We start from the raw sequence: 24,258 nt of genomic DNA on the forward strand, positions 1-24,258 counted from the left end.
TAAAACTTTTAATAAATGTAATATGTAATAGTACAAAATAATTTTCACTTGTATATGGCATCTCTTCTAGATAGAGGCTATAAAATTACCTTTTTAAAATGCTAATATATCATATATTTGTTCAGGTGCGATATTTTTTCTTTATGACATTATAATATAAGTCTTATAACTTAAAACAACTAGTTGATATTGGTATTTTGCCTTGAGGCAAGTTACATGCACTTCCCTATATGTGTAAATAATCGACTTTATCAATAAAAAATAAATTAATTTATGAGTGATTAAAAGCATTCAGAGTAGATTTTCACACATATTTAAAAACGAACAAACACGTTAACTCGGGTGTTTTCTAAAAGCAATTTTCACAAATCAATAATTTTTATAATTGAACCAGTTTTCGTAGGACTTTAATGGTTTAGTATGTTCATTAAGACCAAGTACTCTATGTAGTTATACCAATTAAATAATCTAATTTAATTTTAACAATCGTCAAAAAACTACTCATTTTTTCAAACTTTGATGAAATTTTAAAATTAAACTACTTGTCGTATGGCCGTAATATTTTAGTAAGTTCTATAAGACCATGATATATATCGCCATAAAAAGTTCCATTTATAAGAAGCGGCTCCGTAGATTTTCACCTAAAACTAATCAGTATCATTTCCAACTATCTTTCGAACAGTTTTTGATTTTTTAAAACCGATTCGTTAGTATGAGCTTAAATGTGGACGAAAAGTTTAACACTTTTTTTTAAATTACAAAGAACGGCTTGGCAGATCGTGCACGACAAACGATAATCTTCATCGAGATAACACGATATCTTCATCGAGATACATCGAATGGCTTTTTAATTTTTGAAATCGGTCCAGCCGTTTTTGAGAAAACGTTGATTTGCGATAAAAAATCTGTTCACACACACACATACTTTTTCCAAATTTGGTATCATTCGATTCAGAATGGCTTGAAACGTCGAGAATATATAAAATTAGCGAATCGGATTTTTTATGAAAACAAACTTCTCCTTCGGGAAGTTAATAATGAAAAATTGAAACTAATTTGTCATCGAATGATGCAAACTCCAAAATTGTGCATCAAACTAAAATTCCCGGAAGTGAGCTGATACCCCGACAAGGATGACTACGATAACTTATGATGATAATAGTTTTTTTTTAATATAGTAATATCAACAATCAGGCTAGGCATTGCGTTATACAGTAACATTTTCAGCTCTATTATTAATAAGCCAATATAGTTCACAGGTATCTATCTATCTATACACATATGCATACAAAATATGAATCTTCCCTCTGCTGCTGCCGTATGCAATTTCATTTAACTCTACTTAAGAAGTTCTGATTTGCGATACCATTCCGTGAAACTAACTATTCTAGTTAAAATTATTTTTATACAGCATGAGGTGCCCGTGTAATATATTTACTCGTGTAGCTTCTACGTTTATTCAGAAACAAGTTAATCGTTATTCATTAGAGAGATTTCAGCTCAAACTTTCGAATTATGTTGGCTGCAAAATAAATCATGGAAAACATAGTATGATAATTTATAATTAGAACGTTGCAGAAAACTGAATGTGATGAATAAAAGTAGAGTTATGAAATGTAATGTTTTAAACTTATGGGCTGCAAAATTTTTTAAAAATTATTTTGAAATAAAGACAAAATGGCTTGTGTGAAATATACCTCATACACTTTAGAGTTATATTTCACACAAGCCATTTTGTCTTGATTCAAAATAATTTTAAAAAAATTTGCAGCCCATAGTTAAGAAAATTACCTACCTTATTCGTACTTCATAGTTACTTCATAGCTTACATCATACGAGAATATAGCAAGAATTAGAAAACTAAATATAAATAGAATAATACAAGAGAAGTAATAAAAAAATATCTAATATAAATAATATATATAAAATCAAATTAAATATAATAATATAATATATATATAATGCTGCCTTATTGACTCAAATTATGTCACTTAGTATAAGAGTTTTTTGTGTATTACTAAGTATTATTTTTAATTTCAACAGGATACAATCGATGGAAATGTATCAATTTCAACTTTAACATTTACTCCAAGACGTGAAGACAATGGTAAAACCTTAGTATGCACCGCACTTCATCCATATTACCACAATATTAGTGCCACTGGAAATCCTATGGTAGGCATCGGGATGAAGGATTTCCAACATGCCATTGTCCTTAACGTTTATTGTAAGTATTAATTAGTTAAATATATTTCATGTTTATCAGACCCTGATTGGCAAAATAGTTCAAGAACAATCTTAAGTTTTTGCACAATGCTAATCATAATTTGTTCAATTTTTTTCTCAGATATGCCAATGCTGAATCTTTCTCTTGTGCCAACATGAACCCTGATGATATCGAAGAAGGCGATGATGTGTATTTTGATTGCCAAATGGATTCGAATCCTTATGCTTACAAAGTAGTTTGGAAACACAATGTAAGTAAAAATATTGATATAGATCAGTATCAGTAAAACTTTTTTTCAAACATGTGCTTTATTATTGATGTTTTCTTATTTGTATTTCTATAATTTTCTAGGGTCAACCAGTTGTCCACAATCCAAAATTAGGCATAGTTGCAAAAAGTAATGCTTTGGCTCTTCAGAAAATAAGACGGGATCAAGCTGGAAATTATAGTTGTGTTGCTTCCAACGTTGAAGGCGATGGAAGTAGTGAAGCTGTTTCTTTGAGAGTAATGTGTAAGTTTTATTTTAGATATTATAAAAGAGATCATATTAATAATATTTTTATCATTGCACAGCCTTTAAAGAGCTGAGAAAAGTTTCTGTTTTAATAAACTTTTATGATGTGTATTTAATACAGTTTGTGAATATCAATTGAATCTTCAAAATGATTGTTCTATAATAATTAAACATTTATTTTAAAAAGTAGGGGTTGTAGAGATTTCATTAGAAAAATATTCAAATGGAATAATTTAAGCATCTAAATTTCAGACAAACCAATCTGCATGCCGGAGCAAAAAAGAGTGTACGGTGTGGCGCGTCAAGAAATTGTTAAAATCCGTTGCGACGTCGAATCATTACCAAAACCAAATACCTTTCGATGGGCCTTCAACAACAGTGCCGAATCCATCGAAGTTCCTAGAACAAGGTATTCATTTATCAAACCATTCAAATCAGATCAAATATTTTAAGACAACTTTTTAGGTAAATTTCGTATTTCATACACTTTGCTAAGTTTGTGATATAGATAAAAGTGATACCGGAAAAAAATTATCAAAAATTTCACGATTTTGTTCTACGATCTGCAGCTATTCTACTGTACTGTAAACTTGTTCTATTTAATATAATACAAAATGATTTTTTCAGATTTACTGTAAATTTAAACCGCTCCAGTTCTACATTGTCGTATCAGCCTTTAAGTGAAATGGATTTCGGTACTGTCCTATGTTGGGCTGCCAATACAGCAGGATTGCAACGAGAGCCCTGCGTCTACCATGTGATTGCTGCAGGAAGACCAGACCCTCCACATAATTGCTCCATGCTGAATCAGACTGTCGATTCGTTGGAAGTTGACTGCATGGAAGGTAAAAAAGATAATAATATATTGTAATATATTCAAGTTTTTGATTAGTTTTTTTTCTTGAATTAGCTTCTTTTATTTCTATGAGTTTTATTACAAGGAGCTGGTTTTTCAATATTACTGTTTCGTTCTAGGTTTTGACGGTGGCCAAACCCAAAGATTCCAGTTAGAAGTGTACGATCAAAATACTGGATTCTTGAGAGCAAATTTATCATCTCTGCGACCAACTTTTCTAATTGGAAGTCTAGAGTCAGGGGTTGCCTATGCAGTTTTGGTATATTCTGCAAACCAGCGAGGGCGTAGTGAACCTGTCCAATTAGAAGGATTTACGTTGAAATTGGCTGAAAAACAAACAAGTTAGTTAACCTTGAACTAAATAAAATCTTTAATCGTAGTTGCGAGATGATTTGCAGATTAATATAATTAAGTAAGTGATGTATGAAAAACACAATGTGAAATACATCAAGTGGAAATCGCTTTAGTTACTGTTTAGTGAAAGCAAAAATTAAATCAATTTGGCAATCATTGGAATTCAACTACTATTAATCACAATGTTTTTTAACCCATTGTAGTATCTTAAAATGTAAGATTTAAGTTTTTGAGATTTTTGTTCAACTTTCAGGTGCTGCATCAGGATTTGCAATATCAACATCAGCAGTATTATCATCAATTCTGGGAATAATATGTATGATACTATTAGTAGTTTTACTCGTATTTGGGGCATCTATTGTTCGAAGACGATTTCCGAAGTTATTAGCTCGACGTCCATCTGCCGTATTGGTAACTGGTGGTGGAGGTGCTGGAGGTCGAGGTTTAGGTGGCGGTGGTGGCAAAGATAAAACTACGGTGGCCAGCAGAGGATTAGTCGTTGGGAATATGCGAGATGATCCGCCACTTTATGACGAAAGGAATCCAGATGTGGTACCTTATGATAAAGGTAATAAGGGTATTTTTATTATAAATAGCAAGAGCAAACTACTGATTCCTCATCGATACCACCCAATAGTGGAAATTTTAACACTAGATATATTGGATAATTACCTAATTGTTGAATTATACAAATAGAAATAGACCAAAGCAATTTTAAAATTGTGAGGTTTTATATTTTTTCAAAATAATCAACATTTTGATCTAAATTTGCATATAAAAATCAGTAGGTTTATTAATCTCTAGTACCAGAGTAATCTGATGCATCTAAGTCAGAATTACTTACTTTTACATGCACCTATTAAGATAATTCAAGGAAGTCTTAGTTTTTGTGTGTAACATCTATCATACTATTATATTTCAATATATTTTGCATGCTTTTATATTATTATTATATAAATTATTCTGAACTATCGTTGTTTTCTTACAGATCTAGAATACAAACAACCATTAACCCAGCAGATACCAATGGGAAGTGCTAGTAATGGTATTAGACCAGGAAGTAAACCGGGACAAATTTACTCTGAATCCGATGAAGATTTAAGGAGAAGAACTTCACCGCCTAGGCTTCAGGTATCAATATTTTATCTCTTCGATTGAGATATTTGCAGATTTTGGGGATTCATTCGGAATGCTATAAAATTGGAAAAAATATTTATAAAAATCTAACATAAAATCATCTTTTTTCAGTGCTATTGGTTCGCGAAATTATCTTATAAACTTGCACGAATCAAACATTCAAAAATTAATATCAATCAATTCTAATTATAAAATATGTTTATCATATTTTGTGTTATATATTTATTTAGACGCAACGTTCCAGCAGTATTCGTTAGTGTGTAACATGATTCACCACTTGCTCAACTAATGTCTATTATTTATTTTTAGAGCCCTTCAGGATTGAAAAACGTAGGTTTAGTAACCAGTGTTAACTCCCTAAGAAGTGTGGCGAACGACTATGGTGGAGAACCACCTGGCACCTTCACGCAAATGGAGACTTGTAGACAGGTATGTGTTGGACTTAGAAATAAAAACTATATAGACAATTGATAGTAGAACTTAAGGTAATACAAGGTAAGTTTCAAAAAAACACAATTTAGACAAATTATCGAAACTTTGTTGAATTAGATAAATTATAATTAAACCACAATATCCTAAATGTCCTCAAATTAATGAGAAGTCTCATAATGATCTTGACATGGCACTTATTTATTTGTAATATTTTTATAAGTGATGGAGTTAAAAAGTTCAAAACATGCTTCATAAATTGAGGTACTACCAAATGCTATGTCAAAGCAGCAAATCGCTTCTTTGGCTGTTCGTATCTCAATACACTTATAAGACGGGGTACCACTGTATTTGGGTAAATTGGAAAAAAATAAGAAGCAAGTTTTTTGTATACATTTATATAAATGGGCTCGCCCGGGGGTTAAGAGCGATGGGACTTCTTGATTCAGAAGTCCCTGGTTCTATACCCACTTCGAGCAGCCTATTTTCCGGTAGCAGTGACAACGATTTTCACTTGGAAATATAGATAGGCAATATGTTTCCAAGTGTAAAAAGCCCTCAGTCGGCATTGCTGCTACAATAAAAAGTCAGTTCTATTAGATAAATTCTAATAATAAAATCATCAAATATGGATGGATTAACCATTGGGTTACCATCTAAAAATACGAAGTAAGGAGAAGTTTCAGCCCAACAGCTTATAGGACGTAAGGTTCTGATTGTTATTAAGATATGAGAAAAATAATAAATCTGATCTAACGCCAGTATGCATATAACAAAAGATCTCTATTCACTCGACACGACGACTAATCACAATCGGCCCGTATTGAAATGATTTCATCGAGAGCGAATGACGAACAGTTCGGGCGTAACACAACTTCCGTTGCATTTTTACAAATCACTAAATGAAAAAATAAGAAGTTTTTTGTATATATTTATATAAATCTGATCTAACTTTAACATTATAATATTAGGTAACGTCCCCATTGGTGTCTCCAGTGTCCAGCCTGTCGGTGTATCCTTCAGGACGACCTTTCAGAGAAGTGGTGACAGTGCGAACACCTTTGATGGGAACGCAGCAAGAAAGTTGTGTTTAAAAATATTCAAATATTAAATTATGCAAAATAATAAACTATCAAAAACCATAAGCAATATCGCGTAAAAAGATCAAAAATAACTTACTAATGCTCTGTTAATCATTATACTTAATCATTTTTTTTAATTTCTCATGACTCTGATTTTTTTGGTATTATTGCGGTTTATGACTCGTATCTGAGCATACTCAATTTCAATTTGATTTTCTGCAATAATTTTCTAGTTTAATTATCTAGCATTGCTGGCATTATGTGATGACTTTTTTCATTGAAAATCTAAATCGCTTTTTAAATTAAAATGTTTATCATAAATTTATGAGGGATGCATTATATACAAATAACTTTAAACAGAAAAAATAAATAACAAAATAGATAATTTAAGGACAAAAAATAATTACTTAGTATCAATCATGCAAAATCATTTATATTTTGTTACTGAAAGCGCTATATCATTAGTATACATCAAGATACATAATGAAATCCATTTATCTGATTATTATAAATATTATTCAGATTTATCACTTTGTTTCTTTCATATGATTTTTTCTTGATTTTTCGTATTTCTATGTTTTTTATAAATAAATTTTTTTAAAACCAATCTACAGTTTTACTGTCCTTAATGCAAAAACTTAAAACAAAAGTTCGCGATTTAAAATTCAACTGAATTATGGTTCATTTTTCTGCCAACGATTTCTTACCGAACTTTAAAAGTGGTAATAATCATAAACTATGAAAAAATAGTGAAAATAATACGAACTCGCAAATGACGAATTGTAAATGTGTAATTATTTTACTTATATGAATGTACAACTGTGAATGTGTTTCTATATAAAAAAATATATTATATGTACAATGTCCAACTTTATGGAATGTGTGTGTAAACTTATATAAAAGTTATTGAATATGTATACATAACTGAATATATTATTAAATAAGTATGTAATAGAGATAACATATGCTGAATTTTTGACTCAAAATTATTTGTTTTGAATCGAATTTTACAGAGGGCTGAGACAGACCCATCAATTTTAACTAGAAATTGTTTGATTAATTTTTGGTTAAATTAATTGAAATAATTCTAGATAATATTTAATGCAAATAGACAATTAATTAAAAAGGTTTAGTAATGAATAAACAGTTCTATAGCAAAATTTAAACAAATTATATCTGACTGACTGAAATGAATAAAACTAACCTTATTGCACAAAATGGCAATTTTAAAAAAAGACGCATATCTCTGGCCTTTATCTTCTTAATTAATTTTGAAAACTATAATTTCCATTTGATTAAATTTCATATATTTATTTAAATTATATGCAAATTTGGATAAATCAGTACGTTAAAAATATCAGCATTACTTTGACTATATCTAAGCTAATATAAGTATACAGGGAGAGATTGTTGCAAAAAGAGTCTAATTTTTTATTCCAAAAATCTGAATAGTTAATTTTCAATCATATATTTGTACAAGAATATACGAGAAAAATATTTACTGCAGGAATTATTTTGAAAAATATTATTTATTCTAAAAAAATTCAAATTTTCTGTATGTAAATATGTATTAGTCAATTTCGACTTTTCAATCTTCGTTATAATATGAACATAGATTTTTTATATTAATGATAGATTATTGTTATATTTTGATTCTCAAACGATTACGTACGTTTTTTAATATACTAAAACAATTCAAATGATGTTTATAATATATGTGAAAAAATATCTTTACAAAAATATGTATTCAGCAAATTATTAGTAATATTTTATAAGTAATCATATGAGGTGTAAAAGTTTAAGTGTTTATTATATTTTTCATAAATTTATTAGGAAATATTTTTTTACTGTTAACAAAATAGTTTTCAACTAACATAAAAGTAATATTTGTTACTTTCCTATAAATGAGCTTTTAAGAAATGGTAAACCAATTGAATATTTAAATTTATATTTTTATTCATTTTTGCTTGAAAGGAAAAATTTAAGAATATTTTACTAGTTGAAGTACGTAAAAAGATTTTATTATCTATTATTTCCAAATTTATTTTAGGTATTTTTCGTGATTATTTAATAATTATAAATGCTCATTTACGCATTGAATTTTTATATAGGTACTCTCTTAAGCGCTAATATTTTATATCGAAACCTGTTCCGAAAGGTTAGTGATTTTACAATCTCCATATTCAATATAAATTAGGTAATTTTCTTTGGTAAAATTGATTAAAATTATAATATATCAACAAATTAGTTACAAATGTATTATGGAATGAATGCGAAAGTGTACAGCCTCTTTTGTATTATATTTCTAAATTGATTGAAAATACCATAAGTATGAAATTAAATGTGATTCAATTATTGTTAACATAAAATCTGTAAACATTTCTAAACCAATGTATATCAAAATGTTTTAATTAAAAAATCTTTATCTACATGTGAAAACTTTCATTTACGCAACAGGATTTCAATAAATGTTCTGTGTCATTGCTAAAATTCAATTATTCCTGTAATTTTTTAACTTTCTGCAGAAGTTTGTTTTCGCAAAAAAAATCCGGTTTTCTAATTTTATATTTTCTCAACGTTTCAAGTTGATGAAGAAATTGGGATTAAATTTAGAAAAATTACGTGTGTATTTGTTTGTAATAAGTTACTTTTCAGCTTTATTTCTAGAGAGTTTTTATGAATTTCTTTTTTTTAAGTTTTATAAATAAAAAGTTGAATATTAATACTTTTTGTAGTGGTCAATGCTGGTTTTAGTACAACACACTTCCAAAATGGTAGTTTATTGTCGGCCAAATGTTTAGGCCATTTTAGCAATTAATGATATTTTCAAATAGTTCATTGTATAATTTTATTTAATATTTGTCGCACGAATTTTTTTGTGCACGTTGTATTATATTTAAATTGCTCTTTTTAGCAGTACCCCAAAGTTGAATTCCTTAGGTCCACACGGATTTGATCACCACCTTTTATATAAGTAATTGGTTGTAAGTTGATAATTCTGTAATTTATATTTTTATTCATTATTGCTAGTAAAGGACGTAAATAGAATTTATTATAATCTATTATTTCCAAAACAAATTTGAAGGCAAGCAGATTTATTTTAGGTGTAGTGAGCGTCCCTTCTGAAAGCGCAGTTAGTCAATCTGATACGCAGTAGCGCCAAATTAAGAAATGCAAATGTGATAAATTTAATTTTTAAGATTCTTATTATTATATATAATAATAAAAATAACATATGATATTTTTACAAAACTATTTTTATATTTATACTATTTACAAAAAAATATACAGAATTTGCTGTAAGATTTGCTAGATTATCAAAAATATTCTTTAACTACAAAGCCAATAAAAAATAAATAATAAAAAAAAAAACTACAAGCAGTTTGAGCAAGTTTGAGATTCACTGCTCTGCAGTTACGCCGCCTGTGTGACAGCCCTTACATGTCAAGAAATATTCTATTTTAATTTCGATCTCTCTTTTGTTTAGATTTTGTTGATATTTAATGAACAATCCATCTTTTGTTCGTTTGAGCTAATATCAATTCCATCTACTACCGCAAATAATAAATTCGTCGTTTCATTAGATGTCATAGCCGCCGGCGTATGACAATGTGTCAGATATTTTTCGATGACTAGCGAAACTTGCAAGTGTCAATGGCTTCTGTTGCCACAACTTCGTTCGAGCAATCAGTTTCAAAAGACAAAGAAAAAATGGCAGGCGAAGTGTTATTCGAACGTGCAAGAGAAATTGCATCTACAAATACAAAAGAGGGTATAAAAATTCTCAACACGATTGTGCAAGCACACGATAAAGAGGGAAACGAAGATGATATTCGACTCAAAGAAATGGGCATTTTGCAGTTGGGGGAACTATACAAAAAAGAAGGTAATGCAAAAGAATTGGCTGAGCTTATTAAGGCTACGAGACCCTTTCTTAGCCAAATAAGCAAAGCAAAAGCGGCCAAACTAGTGCGTTCTTTAGTGGATTTCTTTTTGGATTTGGAGGCTGGAACTGGCATTGAAGTACAACTATGTAAAGAATGTATTGATTGGGCGAAAGAGGAACGTAGAACTTTCCTACGTCAATCTTTAGAAGCCAGGCTAATTGCCTTGTATTTTGATACAGGAATGTTTTCAGAAGCTCTACAATTAGGGTCTACTCTATTAAAAGAACTTAAAAAACTCGATGACAAAAATCTGCTCGTCGAAGTGCAACTTCTTGAAAGCAAAACGTATCATGCATTAAGTAACTTACCTAAGGCGAGGGCTGCGTTGACATCAGCAAGAACGACAGCCAATGCCATTTACTGTCCGCCAAAGATGCAAGCCAGTTTGGATCTACAATCGGGTATTTTGCATGCAGCTGATGAACGAGATTTTAAAAACCTCATATTCATATTTCTATGAAGCTTTTGAAGGTTTTGACAGTGTAGAAAATCCTAAAGCTCTTACTGCTCTTAAATATATGTTGTTAAGCAAGATTATGTTGAATTGTCCTGATGAAGTCAAGCAAATTGTTAGTGGAAAGTTAGCTTTAAAATATGCTGGACAAGATATTGAAGCTATGAAAGCTGTGGCCTGCGCTTCAAGTAAACGTTCATTAGCTGATTTTCAAAATGCTTTGCAAGATTTAAACCACAGTTAGAACAAGATGTAATTGTACGAGCTCATCTTGGGACATTGTATGACACAATGTTGGAGCAAAATTTATGCCGAATCATTGAACCTTATTCTCGAGTTGAAGTATCATATATTTCACAATGCATAAATCTACCAAAATCTAGAGTTGAAAAAAGTTGTCCCAAATGATATTAGATAAAAATTTTCATGGTATACTAGATCAAGGCGAAGGAGTTTTAATAGTTTTTGAAGAATCCACTGTTGACAAAACTTACGAAATGGCATTGGAAACTATTCAAAATATGGGAAAAGTAGTTGATACATTATATCAAAAAGCAAAAAATTATCATAGTTGTATTTAGCTGAAAATGTTTGCAATTTAAATATATTTTTACAATATTAGTTTCAAACCTTATACTAATTTTGGTCATAATAAACCTTCAAACAATATGTACTTTTTTTTGTAAATTTGCATTTTAACATATAATGTAGTTAATCAAATACTAAATAAAAAAAATCATTACTCCTTACTAATTATTCAAGTGTATGTTGTTAGAGAAGAAATTATTTTTTATGTGAAACCATAATATATTTTTTTCTAATAGCGTTTGAAACTCTTGACCACCAAAATATTTTTTTCAAGACTAATCATTTACAATATAAATCAATTTAATTCTGCTTTGATTAACGATTAAATTTTACAGATTAATAACTTTTAAAAAAAGATAAATTTCAGGTTTTCTTCATAATTCCAGAAAGATTTAATTTCTGAAAAATATAGATATATCTGAGTCATATATACATATAAAATATAGATATATCTGAGTAGCACTTTATTTTCAGTGAATTGTTTTAGATAAATAAAAAAAATAAAAAATCAGTAATTTTTAGTAAAATAAACAAGATTAGCTACTACAAATGGCAATATATTAAAATTGAAAGAAAGTCAGCATTAAAAAAAACTTTTAATCTTTTTTCGTTGATTTTATCCACGATTATATATGCGTTGAAAAATTTAAAAAAAAAATTATTTTTAAATGAATATTAATTTAAATTAATGAATATTAATTTAATTAATTAATTAAAGAGAATTCTCTTGTATCTATCGGTCAAATCTTTTCATAACCTTTTTTCAATGTTTCTGCATTGTTAGCATTATTATTTTTTCAATACAAGGAAGTTTTTTTTTCTCTTTTTTTTCAATACAAGGAAAAAATGTTTCCCATTCCCATTCATTTTATTAACTTCCCGTAGGAATTGCAAAAAAATGGAAAATATACATTTTTGTATATCATGTTATGGACTCTCAATAAAAATAAGTTAAAAAATGTCATTTGGCGGTCAAAAATGTTTATTGGACATATGTACATCAAATTATCAGATATTTTATAGAGATTTTAATAATGTTTACACACATTAGATAAAAGAAGCGTATTTTAATAATGTGTACACATTTTGTGTAAATTTTTTTGGATTCTGTACTAAGATTTTTAATTCCGGTACTGGAAGTTCCAGCAATTCGCCTCAAGGGATGCCATGCACCCCACTAACTTATTTTATTTTCTTTATTATCAGTATTTGATATAATAATTAAAGTTAAATATAAATTTTACAAAGATCCACAATTTATATAGTCAAGCACGTTCGTTCTTGTCACATTCTTTCAGACATTTCGTTTTAAAAGCGTTTGAATACGAACTGTCAAAGTGGTGTTTTGTGATGTGTTTTTAAGTGAAATAATAGATAATTAAAAACAATTAATTTATCCACAATGAGTGACGAAGATTGTGGAACTACCGAAGATGGAGAACAAAACAGCAATTTCAATCATATATTATCAACCTGGAAAATGTTTAATGACACAATGAAACCACTGTACCTCAACATAGAAAATTCTGAGCCTCTTCTAGAAAGTGTGATAAACTTTATTGAAGATTCAACTCAAGACTTTTGCCAATTCTTCATCGCACCTGTCGATACTCAAGTAAACAATCAAAACCAACAAAAAAAATTTGATTGTTTTACTACTTGGTTGTTAGGACATTTCTTCTATATACTAGGGTGTAATTCTCTCCAAAGGTAAATAAACGTAATTTATATAGTAGAAGTATGGATGTAAAAATTAGCACTTTTGTTTTAGGTTACATGATAAGAGCGTTTCGGCACAGCTTAGAATTTTGAATATCTTGTATACAAAAGCACCTACCACATTTGAATTGATAGTAAAAGATTACTACAAATGTTTTATACAACTCGCACAAAACAATTCAAATTATCATTTTACTAAACAACACATTCGATATTTTGTACCTGATGAAAATTTAAGCAAATCAATTAATTTAGATTTAAGTCCGATTGACTTTAACGTTACTAAAGAAGAGACAAGTTATGATCTGCAAGGTCATCTCATAACAATAATGTCCACTGTGATGCCTTATCAAATTATGTATAATAAAAAAGATGAGTTGATCAAAAATATATATGCTCATTTAAATAAAACATTAGGTGATTGTGATATTAAACTAAAACTGTTAGTAATAAATCTTTATACAAGTTTGATAAAAGCGTCTGGTATTAAAAAATTCAATAAACTAAGTCAGCCAAATCAAATATCAATATTAGTGAATTCTATTAATGTGATATTAAATATTACTTTTAGCACCTATACAAATTCAATTTGTACAAATATTTTAGATTTTAGTAATGTTGTACAACATTTCTTAGAAGCATTAGTCGAGTTAAATGAATTAGATAAAATTGCAGAAAAAAATCTAATTAATCTATGCATAAGCATATTTAAGTCAGATAATGTTGAATTGAAAGATTCACTTAAATCATTTGCATATGATTTTTGTAGTAAACTGTTAAGAGTAAGCACCGAATTTAATTATGAAGACATATTAAAAAGTAAAGAGCTACAAAATATTTCGATAGATTTGAATCTATTTTTACATCACACTGTTTTAGAAGAAATGAAAATGAATGTTTTCAATATCAATAGTGAAATTACAAATACAATAAATGTACTTTCCTTAAGTCCAACTTGGGCATCTCTTCATTTCAAGTTGTTAGAAAGCTTACAAAGTAAACACAATAACCGATCCAATTTATTAACTGCAAGCAACATATTAAATCATTCTATATGGATTGATATTGAATTTTCTATATGGCATCAAGATATTCATATAAATAAGACTCCATGTTTTTGTAAAAATAACATGGATATTTATAAAGATTTCAAAAACATAGATTTATTATTTTCTAAGGATGATTATAATCCTCTCATTAACGAATTTCTAAATTCAGTGGAAAGACTTGATTGCATAGATAGTCTTGATTTATTTAAAAGTGTGGTTGAGATAGCTCGAAATTTATTACTAATAACTTACAAAAGAAGGTTAACAGCAAATGCTTTTAATCATTTAATTGGAATATTATGCTCCTATAATATAAAATCAGTACCTGACATCAAAGCTCATTGTAAGCCATTTGTTTATAACTTGTTCGCAAAGGAATGGTTACAGGAAGACAGGCTGAATATTCAAATATTCATTTTAAAGGCACTTTCATATTTACCTCTTCAGGTTGATATGAAAATAAAAAACATTATTCAAAAAATTCTAAAATCTTGTTTATTTTGTGAACAACAAGAAATTAGAATTGAGGTATGATTTAGATATACTATATTAACATGCACAAATTGATGACTTCTTAATTTTAAATTATTTTAGGCTCTAAAATGTTTACCACATTTATACAGATACAAAATATTACCATCGAATGTAATCTTGGATTTACTTTCAAGACTAATATCAACTACTGACTATGAGGCATCAGTTGTAATTGACTATGTACTACCAAAATTATTATGTATTTGTTCTGGAAATTCCATTATTGTGATGAAGAATATGCACAAAAATAATTTTGAATTAGAACTGATTTGTTCTAAGTGTAAGACACATGAAGAATTTACGAGAGAGATCACGAATGGAAAAATATTTTACAATGAAAAATTTGATGTTGAACCACAAGTATTTGATGGTATTGTAGTAAACTATTTAAATCACTTTAAAAGCACTAATCCTAAAATACGAAAAGCATTATTGCATATCCTTACCCCTATATTTAATCATACTGATATTGGTTTTCAAAGTCCTAATCTTCATATTTGGATTGACTATTGTGGCTATACTGATGATGCAATCAGAATAGACTTTTGTGGAAAATTTAGGAATCTTGTAACAATTGTTTTGGTATGATATTTGTAATGAACTTTTTACATTTTCAAAAAAAATTATTAATGCTAACATATATTTGATTTCATGTTGTAGGCAAACGAAAAAATTACAAAAGACTCAAAAGAGCATATTATTATAACACTACTTACAAAAATGGGGAATATAGTAAAAATGAGCTTCTACAAGAATAATTTAGTTTTACAAAAATCAATATTAAATTTAATTCAAGAGCTGGGTTTAGCAGATTCTAAAGATTTACTACAACCATGTACACAACTTTTAATACAATTTTTGATGGGTCCTCAGACACCTTATGGAGCTTTAGCTATGTTATTTCTATCAAAAATTACAAGACATTACAATTTAACTGAGAATTTTATTTTTCACAAATACAAAAAGGAATTTTGTCAACAGATATCAGATCTTATTATATTTTACCATTGTAATAATTTTAGTCTGGGAGATATCACATTTAAAGTAAGTCATTTCAAGAACAAGGCATTGCATTTTTGCATATATTAACTAATTATATTTTATATTTTAAGGTAACTCGAGCTTTTGGTTTTAAAGGTCATCGGGACTTTTTCTCTAAAGAAATTCATCACATTCTTCCTTGTCTGATTCCTTGGTTTATTAAGGTAAATAAAATTTTATAACTAATGTTACTTACAGAGAAATAAAGTTTTATTAAGGTATAATTTATTTTTAAGGTACCTCAATCGCAACCACTTTTAACAGAAATTGCAAGGCTTGTGCAGAAGGGACCTTCCACCCTACTGTCGGAGTTATTTTTCAAAATTTATCCTATAATATATTTGAATGAATCATCAACTATGACTAGTAATATTATGAAATTTATTACAAAAATTACTCATTGTTCAGAAAGGGATTTGAAAAGAAAGGACTTTAGGGTATTATTTTATTGTATACTTACTTGTATGAACCCAGTTATATGCATTATTTATTTCAGATGATGATAAGTGAATTAATTGTTCATTATCATTCAAATAAGGAAGCTGTTATAGCTGCTTGTGAAAATTTAGCCAGTATTGATCCTGACTATTCAAAAGATGACGATTGTTTTGTAGTTGATGGACCTCTTTCACAAGTAATTGATTTTTTGCATCCAAGATTTTTGGGAGTTTTGGGTATATTTGGAAGTCAATTGGTCAATAGTCAAGTAGCAGATTCTGTTAAACGTAAAGTATTGGAGAGTTTAACGGATTTGATTGAACTAATGGGAGATAAATACATTACACCTTTGCGTTTTAAGGTAATGGCTACACTTAGATCAGCATTATCTTTGAATGTTAAAGAATATGGTCCGCTGCATATAAATGCTTGGAATGCATTCATTCGCACTGTGAATATTCAATCTTTAGGATCATTGCTTAGTACAATATTTGTTTCTTTAACACCCTTATTAGATCATTATTATACTGAAGTAAATAACTTGTTTAGTTTCTTGGTTATAAATCATGAAAGTCTTTTAAGTTCTTTTATGCCAGACCTATTTTTTATATCTGAACTAAATATTGATGAAAATATTAAAATGATAGTCCATTCGCACATTCAACAAGTTAAATCGGATAGTATGATTGAAAATTTAAAACTATTGTTAAAGCAAGTGAAACATGAAGATATAGAAGTGCGGCAATATGCACTTCAGTATGTCACCAAACTGTTATCAGATAATAAACAAGAACTTAATGATGCAATTCTTAGTAGTGATATGATGAATCCAGTAATCGTTGAATTGATAGATGCACTTGTAACCGGAACTAGAGAAAGTGAGACTTTAAAGTTGGATTACGCAAGGTGTTTAGGAGAGTTGGGTGCAATTGAACCAAGTCACTTACCCCGAAGATTTGAGGATACCTCTGTCTTTACATTTAGTGCAACAGATGACACATTTGCTATATCTGCTCTTATGGAACTATCAAGAGCCTTGCAGTTTGAAAAGCATACCAAGTTTATGGATAACTTTGCTGTGGCTATCCAAGAAATTTTGAAGTTTTATAAAATATCTCCAACTGAGAAAAAAGCAATTTGGGAATCTTTACCAGAAAGCATGCAAGAAGTTATGCTTATATTACTTTCATCTCGTTATGTTGTTCAACCTAGTATGTCACCTGATCGGATACATCCCATATTCGGGTCGAGTGGTGCATCCACATTTAGTAAATGGGCATTTATTTGGGTTAGTGCTTTGATTCCTCAAATAGCAAACAAAGATATTAGTGTTTTATTCAGTTCCTGCAAACCAAGTTTAAACAGAGATTTAAGGACATTGATATTATTCCTACCATATATAATTCTTCATGTTTTATTTGGAAATAATGATGAAGTCAATACCCAAATTTTTGAAGAAATGCAGACAATAATCAACATAAAACCTCATTCTTACAAAACTATTCAAAACAATAAGCAAGATAAAAAATATTTGCCAACTATTGCACTGGATCCAATAAAAAAATCTAAACCTATAGAAGAAGATACACATATAAAATGTTGTAAAACAATATATGTGCTCATTGATTTCTTAGAAAGATGGGTTCGAGAATGGGTTCATGTAAATTGTCCCAGAGTGAAGAATCCTTTAGACAATCTTCATTACAAAGCAATATATAATTTTGTGAACAAATTTGATAAAAGTGTTTTGTCCAAAGGAAATTTTGAATGTGAGGAATATTCAAGGGCCCTTCTGTATTTGGAGTGGTATTTAGAAGAAAATGAAGAAAAAATTAGTTCATATTTGTCAGATCTAGCAAATATTTATGCAAAATTAGATGAAGGCGATGCTGTTGCTGGTATACTTTCTATAATGGAACATGAACCATCTCTACAAGATCAAATATTATTCCATGAGGTTACAGGCCAATTGCAAGATGCAGCTGCTTGTTATGAAATAAAAGCACAAGAAATAAGTTTGGATCGTGATTTAATGCTGGGAATGATTCGATGTTATCTGGGATTAGATCAACCTTATATGGCATATAAGTTGGCTCACAGCGTTTCTATGATAGAAGATGAAATTGGATGTTCCATTACTGAAAGTTTAGCTGAACCTTTATGGAGATTAGGAAAATGGGATGATTTGTCTGAACTTTTGGTTAGAGAAGAAGTCAAGGAAAGTCCAGAATGGGGAGTACGGTTTGGTCATGCTTTACTTTCGTTTAAAAATAGACAAAGAAATGATTTTAAAATGGAATTGGATACAATGAGGACTAACTTAATGTGTAATTTAACTAATGTTACAATGGAAAATGGAGCTTATCAACAAGCATATCCACATATTATTAAATTGCATATACTAAATGAGTTTGAAAGTGTTGACAGCTTAGTTCATATGTAAGCATATGCATATACTTTTACAATTAGGGTTCATAATTTCATGTATATCACACACAATTATTTAAATCACACATGTTTCAGGGTAACAAATTGTAAAAGCAATGTTGAAATTTTAAAAGCTGTCCATAACCTTCTGAGTAATTGGGCTGTTAGATTGAACATTTTGGAGTCTACTGGTACTACTGTCGAACCGGTGTTATGTGCAAGAAGAATATTTTTGGAACAAGCTAAAGTAAATTATTGAAATAGAATTTATATATTATTTCTTTCTATGAAAATCTACAGTTATTGCTTAATAATTAAGTATATTTGTATGTATTTATTTATTCAATATATTAATAGGTGATAATGGCTGATCGAGAATGTATTGTAAATAATATATTAGATGAATTTATTGCAAAATCTTGGATAAATAGTGTAAGATTAGCACGAAAAGCTGGATTATACCAACAGGTAGTAAAAGACTTATAGTAAAAATAAGATTTTTTGAACTAAACTTCTTTTTTTTGGATCATTCAGGCATATACATATATTTTAAATGCTGAAATGTATAAACCAAAAGAACTTTTTGTGGAAAAAGCTAAGTTGCTCTGGCAGAAAGGTGAGCAATCCTCGGCGATTCGTGCCCTTGTAAGAGGAGTTGATGAACAATTCCCAGACTTAAATAAATTTAAGACTGCATCCAGTGGAGAAATAATAGCTGACAGGTTAGTTTTTAAAATAAATATCTAAATCCAACGTATTTGAGAACATATTATTAGATTTACTTTAATAATAAACAGATTCATCAGTTAAAATTAGATTTAGTTGTATGAAGCACAGTGTTTTTTTTTTTCATTATTCAATTAAACCATAATTTCAATCATTACTTTTTTGAAAAGTTTAATTTTTCACTCTTGCATTACTTTTTTTTGTTTAATATATGTTTAATCTAGCTTAATTTATAAATTTGTCTTTCAGAAAATTATGTGCTGAAGCTAAGTTACTAATTGCAATTTATAATGATGATTCGGTTAATGTTGGAACTGAAGAAAACTTAACAAACTATAAAACTGCTGTTGATGTAAGTCGTAACACCAGATTTAAATGCTATTTCATGATATATGATACTACTTATTATTATTATAACCGTAATTAAACAAAATATGATTTGATAAGCTATTTAAAAATATTAACAAATCAAATTTGAATTTGAATTTTATAAGTAAATCACGTTCTGTTGCATTCCTTTAAAGCTAACTAACTGAAATAAATAATTGACCTTGTTATTTTAATTTGTATTAATATATTATGGTTACTAAGTTTATGAAAAATATAAACAATCAGGTATATATTATAGGTCTTTAAACACTGGGAAAAAAGTTTAGTTTATCTTGCACAATATTATGATAAAGTGTATTCAACACTTGGTGGTGATGAAACTGAGAACAGATTTACAGAATCTCCGGTATGTATAATTAATTATCATTTTTATATTTTGAATTTGCATTTCTATATGTTTAATATTTTTTACAGCGCCTCATTATACATTTTTATGGAAATTCTTTATACTTTGGTTGCCATTATATATATCAATCAATGCCTAGAATGCTAAGTGTATGGTAAGCTTTTTATAATAGTATATCAAATTTTTAAATGCTATTATCAATTCTATATATTTATATTTTTAGGCTGGATTATGTTGCTTCAGATAAAGATCCATCCAAAACGACACTAACCAAAATAACAGCCATGATTGCAAATTTTGCTGAAAAGTTACCCACATTCAAATTTTTCACAGCTTTCTCCCAGTTGGTTTCAAGAATTTGTCATCCACAGCCAGTCGTAAGTTTGAATCAAATATTGTTTATAGTAGAATACTCAAATATAAGAAGATTTTACTTGTGTAAAAAAAAATTGTATTGAATTTTTAATGAAGAAGTTTGAGCAGAAATTATTATGATTTTGTGTGACAAATATTTATTTATTAATTTGTAAAAATATATTCTTATTTTGTTTTATTTTAGGTTTACACACAACTTAAAGAAATATTAATTAAAATAATACAAAGGTACCCACAACAATCACTTTGGATGATCCTGTGTGTTTATAAATCCAGTTATGTTCAGCGGTATAAGGTAATAATTTGAGTTGTTGGAATTTAATTGAAAAAATTACATGGCTGCTTATTACAATTTAAATTTTTTAAAAAACTTATTAACTATAAGTTATTGATATATATCTGAGTAGCATTACTTATAAATATACTTCCATTATAATAGAATAGAGTATCAATGTTAAAGTATTTCATTTTTTCTGTTTTGCAGAGATGTGCCGAAGTTCTGCAAGATCCTAGATTAAATGGTACAGATACTGCGAAATTGATCAACGATTTTAATATATTGGCAGAAAAAATGATTGATTTAACAAATAAGACAATCCCGAATGGCTTGCAAGTATGTTCTATTATTATGAATTTATTTTTGTCAATTGTCTAAATCTATTTATATTTATAGGAAACAACAGTAGCTGCAATAAATAGACATATTCAGAAGACATTCTTAGATCCACAATTCAGTCAAATCATGATGCCAGTACAAGAGTTTCGTAAAATGGTTATGCCGTCTCAAGAATATTATGACAGTATGATTTAAAAATACTACTATTTAATAGAAGCATTTAAATTATTAATTAAAATTTAATTTAGGTAAAAGGAATAGAAATGACTTCAATGCATTTCCCAATAAAATGGTTTATATAACTGGAATACAAGATCGAGTGATAATTCTTGCATCATTGCAAAAACCAAGGAGAATTTCTTTAAAAGGTAGAATATTCAAAATGAAAAACATGAAATGAAACATTACGTAACATGAAATTTTTTGGTAGGATCTGATGGTAAAAATTATAGCTTACTATTAAAGCCAAAGGACGATTTGAGAAAAGATTTCCGTTTGATGGAATTCAATACTATTGTTAACCAATATTTACACAAAAATCCTGTTGCAAGAGAAAGAAGATTGAAAATTAGAACATATTCTGTTTTGCCATTAAATGAAGAATGTGGAATTATTGAATGGATTTCTAATGTCATACCATTGAGACCTGCGCTAATCAAAATATATAAGGAAAAGCGTGAGTAATATTATTTTTTGTTTTGTAGAAATGTAGGTTGCTACCTGTATTTTAAAGTCAAATTATTGGAGCAGCCTCTCCAGTTCTGCTGGTAATCTTAATTTTGACTGAAGATCTTTTATATAATTTAAATATTTGAAATATATTTTTGTTCTATATATTCAAATATATTCTATTGCAGAAATTTACACAAATGCAGAAAAATTGAAGGCTATGTGGGTTCCAAAGGAAAGTCTGGATATCAAAAGAAAAGTGTTCTTATCATTTTATATTAAAAACCATCCACCAGTGTTCTCAGAATGGTTTAGGTACTTCAAATACTATTTAATTATTTATGTTACATCTAGACTCAATTTATTATAAACATCTTTCTTTATTTTAGATTGAATTTCCCTGATCCACATGGATGGTATCAGGCCAAATGTGCTTATATCCGTACTACTTCTGTCATCTCTATGGTTGGATATATTTTAGGTAAATAGCATTATTGACTTGTTTTAATTTGGGCTTTCAATTAGATACATGTTTTTATATGTGTCAGGCTTAGGAGATCGTCATGGTGAGAATATTTTGTTTGATTCGACAAATGGTGACACCATGCATGTTGATTTTAATTGCCTTTTTAATAAAGGCTTAGCTTTTGAATATCCAGAACGGGTTCCATTCCGAATGACACATAATATGGTGAAGGCTATGGGGCCTACAGGTGTCGAAGGAATGTTCAGGCAAGTTAACATCATTATTAATTTATTTATCTATTTATCCCATATCTTTATTGTTTGTGAAATATGAACTTTCAATATGTTTTACAACAGGAAATCATGTGAAATTACAATGAATATATTGAGAGCGCAACGAGAAACATTAATGTCTGTGTTAAGACCTTTTGTTTATGACCCTTTATTGTCATGGAGTTCAAGATCTAATAATACATCAAAGTCAGTATCCACTGAGAGAATGGATAAAGAATCTATGCGATCTGTGGAGAATATTGAAAAAAGACTGAAAGGCATTGTAAGTTTGTTTTATATTCATAATTCTGTTCTTTTATATTTTGTCTTAATTTTTATGATGTAATTTGATTTAAAATTTTACAAGGTGCGTGTTAGAAGTGATCAGTTGGAAAGCACATTATCCTGTGAAGGTCAGGTGAACTATTTAATACTCGAAGCAACCAGTATTGATAATTTATGTCAAATGTATATAGGATGGGGACCATATTTATAATTATTTTATTGTTAGATTTTATATGAAATGTTATTGAAGAAATGAATTAGTAAGTTATTTTTATAATTGATTTTTTTTTTTAAGAAAATTGAAAATTACAATTTTATAAGTAATATTAAAAATACAATGCCAAATATATTAAATATTAATCAGTTTGAATTTTATTATATTTCGATTGATTTTTTTTTATTGTAGCACTAAATAAGCTAAAAATTTGATTTAAAGCAGAATGTTATAGTTAGTTTTGTCATTGTTAGAACCGGAACCGGTTATTAGGTTTGAACCAGAACCTGTTATAAGGTTTGAACCGGAACCGGTTATAAGAATAGCGAAGGATTGTAAACATCAGGCAACTCGATGTCTGCATGGTAAATTCTTTTTGTCTTTCTAAAGGTGCGTCCACACCTGACGAACGAACACGAACGAACATAAACGAACGTGCCAGAACGAACGGCAACAGCATAGTGTGGACGCCACGACGATCACGAACGAACATAAACAAACATGGCGAGCAATGTTCCGCAACTTGTCGGTACATCAAAGGGAATTGTTCGTTCGTGTTGGTACTCGTATTTGCAGTGTGGACGTCTCAACGAACGCAAACGAACATTTTTGTTTTAATAATTTTAATAATTTAATAATAATTTTTTTCCTTTAATATGGGAGACTAAAGACCCTTTTTATAAAATTATTAGAAAAAAAAACGATGCTTGGGAAAATGTAGGCAGAACGTTTGGGATGTCAGAAGCTGCAGTAAAGAAGAAATTGCAGTCTTTACAAGTAAATATTAAACTTGTTATCATACATAGACATTCAACATATATGTTGAGGATGAGAGTTTGAAAATTGAGTATAGTTAGGCTCAAGCCTGGAATGTTCAGCTTGCTCCGAATATGAATGCTGAGGAAAGAAAACGACTCAAAATATAAATATTAAATACAAAAATTGAGTGAAATTAATTGAATAATTTATTTACAGTATATTTACAAAATATACACGAACAAAAATCACACAAAAACCAGTGAAAATGCCGTATGATTAAAGCTTACATCCATATCAATAATAAAACTGACGTTTCACGGAACATTTACGAACAACGAAAATTC

General features: G+C 28.9%; 2 protein-coding genes and 1 pseudogene across 2 annotated transcripts; all 3 read left to right on the forward strand.

Annotated features, from left to right (window-relative positions):
- The first annotated feature begins 1,677 nt into the window (after nt 1-1,677).
- LOC113386221 lies at nt 1,678-6,611 on the forward strand (annotated as a pseudogene).
- Nucleotides 6,612-10,167: 3,556 nt separating this feature from the next.
- On the forward strand, nt 10,168-11,581 carry LOC113386222 (26S proteasome non-ATPase regulatory subunit 11-like). The gene is given in 4 exon segments (XM_026624015.1): nt 10,168-10,979; nt 10,981-11,227; nt 11,230-11,385; nt 11,388-11,581. Coding segments are annotated over 4 exon segments (1,323 nt in total). The 5' UTR covers nt 10,168-10,253.
- A 4,170-nt stretch (nt 11,582-15,751) lies between these two features.
- LOC113386223 (serine/threonine-protein kinase ATR-like) lies at nt 15,752-23,163 on the forward strand. The gene is made up of 21 exons (XM_026624016.1): nt 15,752-15,934; nt 16,003-16,095; nt 16,168-16,368; nt 16,428-18,808; nt 18,893-19,043; nt 19,154-19,264; nt 19,331-19,518; nt 19,772-19,874; nt 20,151-20,258; nt 20,327-20,412; nt 20,482-20,635; nt 20,818-20,928; nt 21,118-21,246; nt 21,307-21,433; nt 21,498-21,617; nt 21,680-21,925; nt 22,107-22,233; nt 22,308-22,399; nt 22,467-22,650; nt 22,741-22,939; nt 23,024-23,163. Exons 1-21 carry the CDS (start codon nt 15,752-15,754, stop codon nt 23,150-23,152), a joined length of 5,223 nt encoding a protein of 1,740 aa, XP_026479801.1. The 3' UTR covers nt 23,153-23,163.
- Nucleotides 23,164-24,258: the final 1,095 nt, after the last annotated feature.

Source organism: Ctenocephalides felis, unplaced genomic scaffold, assembly GCF_003426905.1.
Source record: "Ctenocephalides felis isolate EL2017-DRISC unplaced genomic scaffold, ASM342690v1 CF-g0.4_SCAFFOLD_03571, whole genome shotgun sequence".
NCBI classification, from domain to species: Eukaryota; Metazoa; Arthropoda; class Insecta; order Siphonaptera; family Pulicidae; genus Ctenocephalides; species Ctenocephalides felis.

What these genes read in the sequence shown, in the direction of transcription:
- LOC113386223 (XM_026624016.1), top strand. Translation starts at nt 15,752, where the DNA reads ATGGGTCCTCAGACACCTTATGGAGCTTTAGCTATGTTATTTCTATCA. An exon ending in TGGGAGATATCACATTTAAA is followed by an intron (nt 15,935 to 16,002) that starts GTAAGTCATTTC and finishes TTATATTTTAAG; the next exon opens with GTAACTCGAGCTTTTGGTTT. An exon ending in GTCTCAAGAATATTATGACA is followed by an intron (nt 21,434 to 21,497) that starts GTATGATTTAAA and finishes AATTTAATTTAG; the next exon opens with GTAAAAGGAATAGAAATGAC.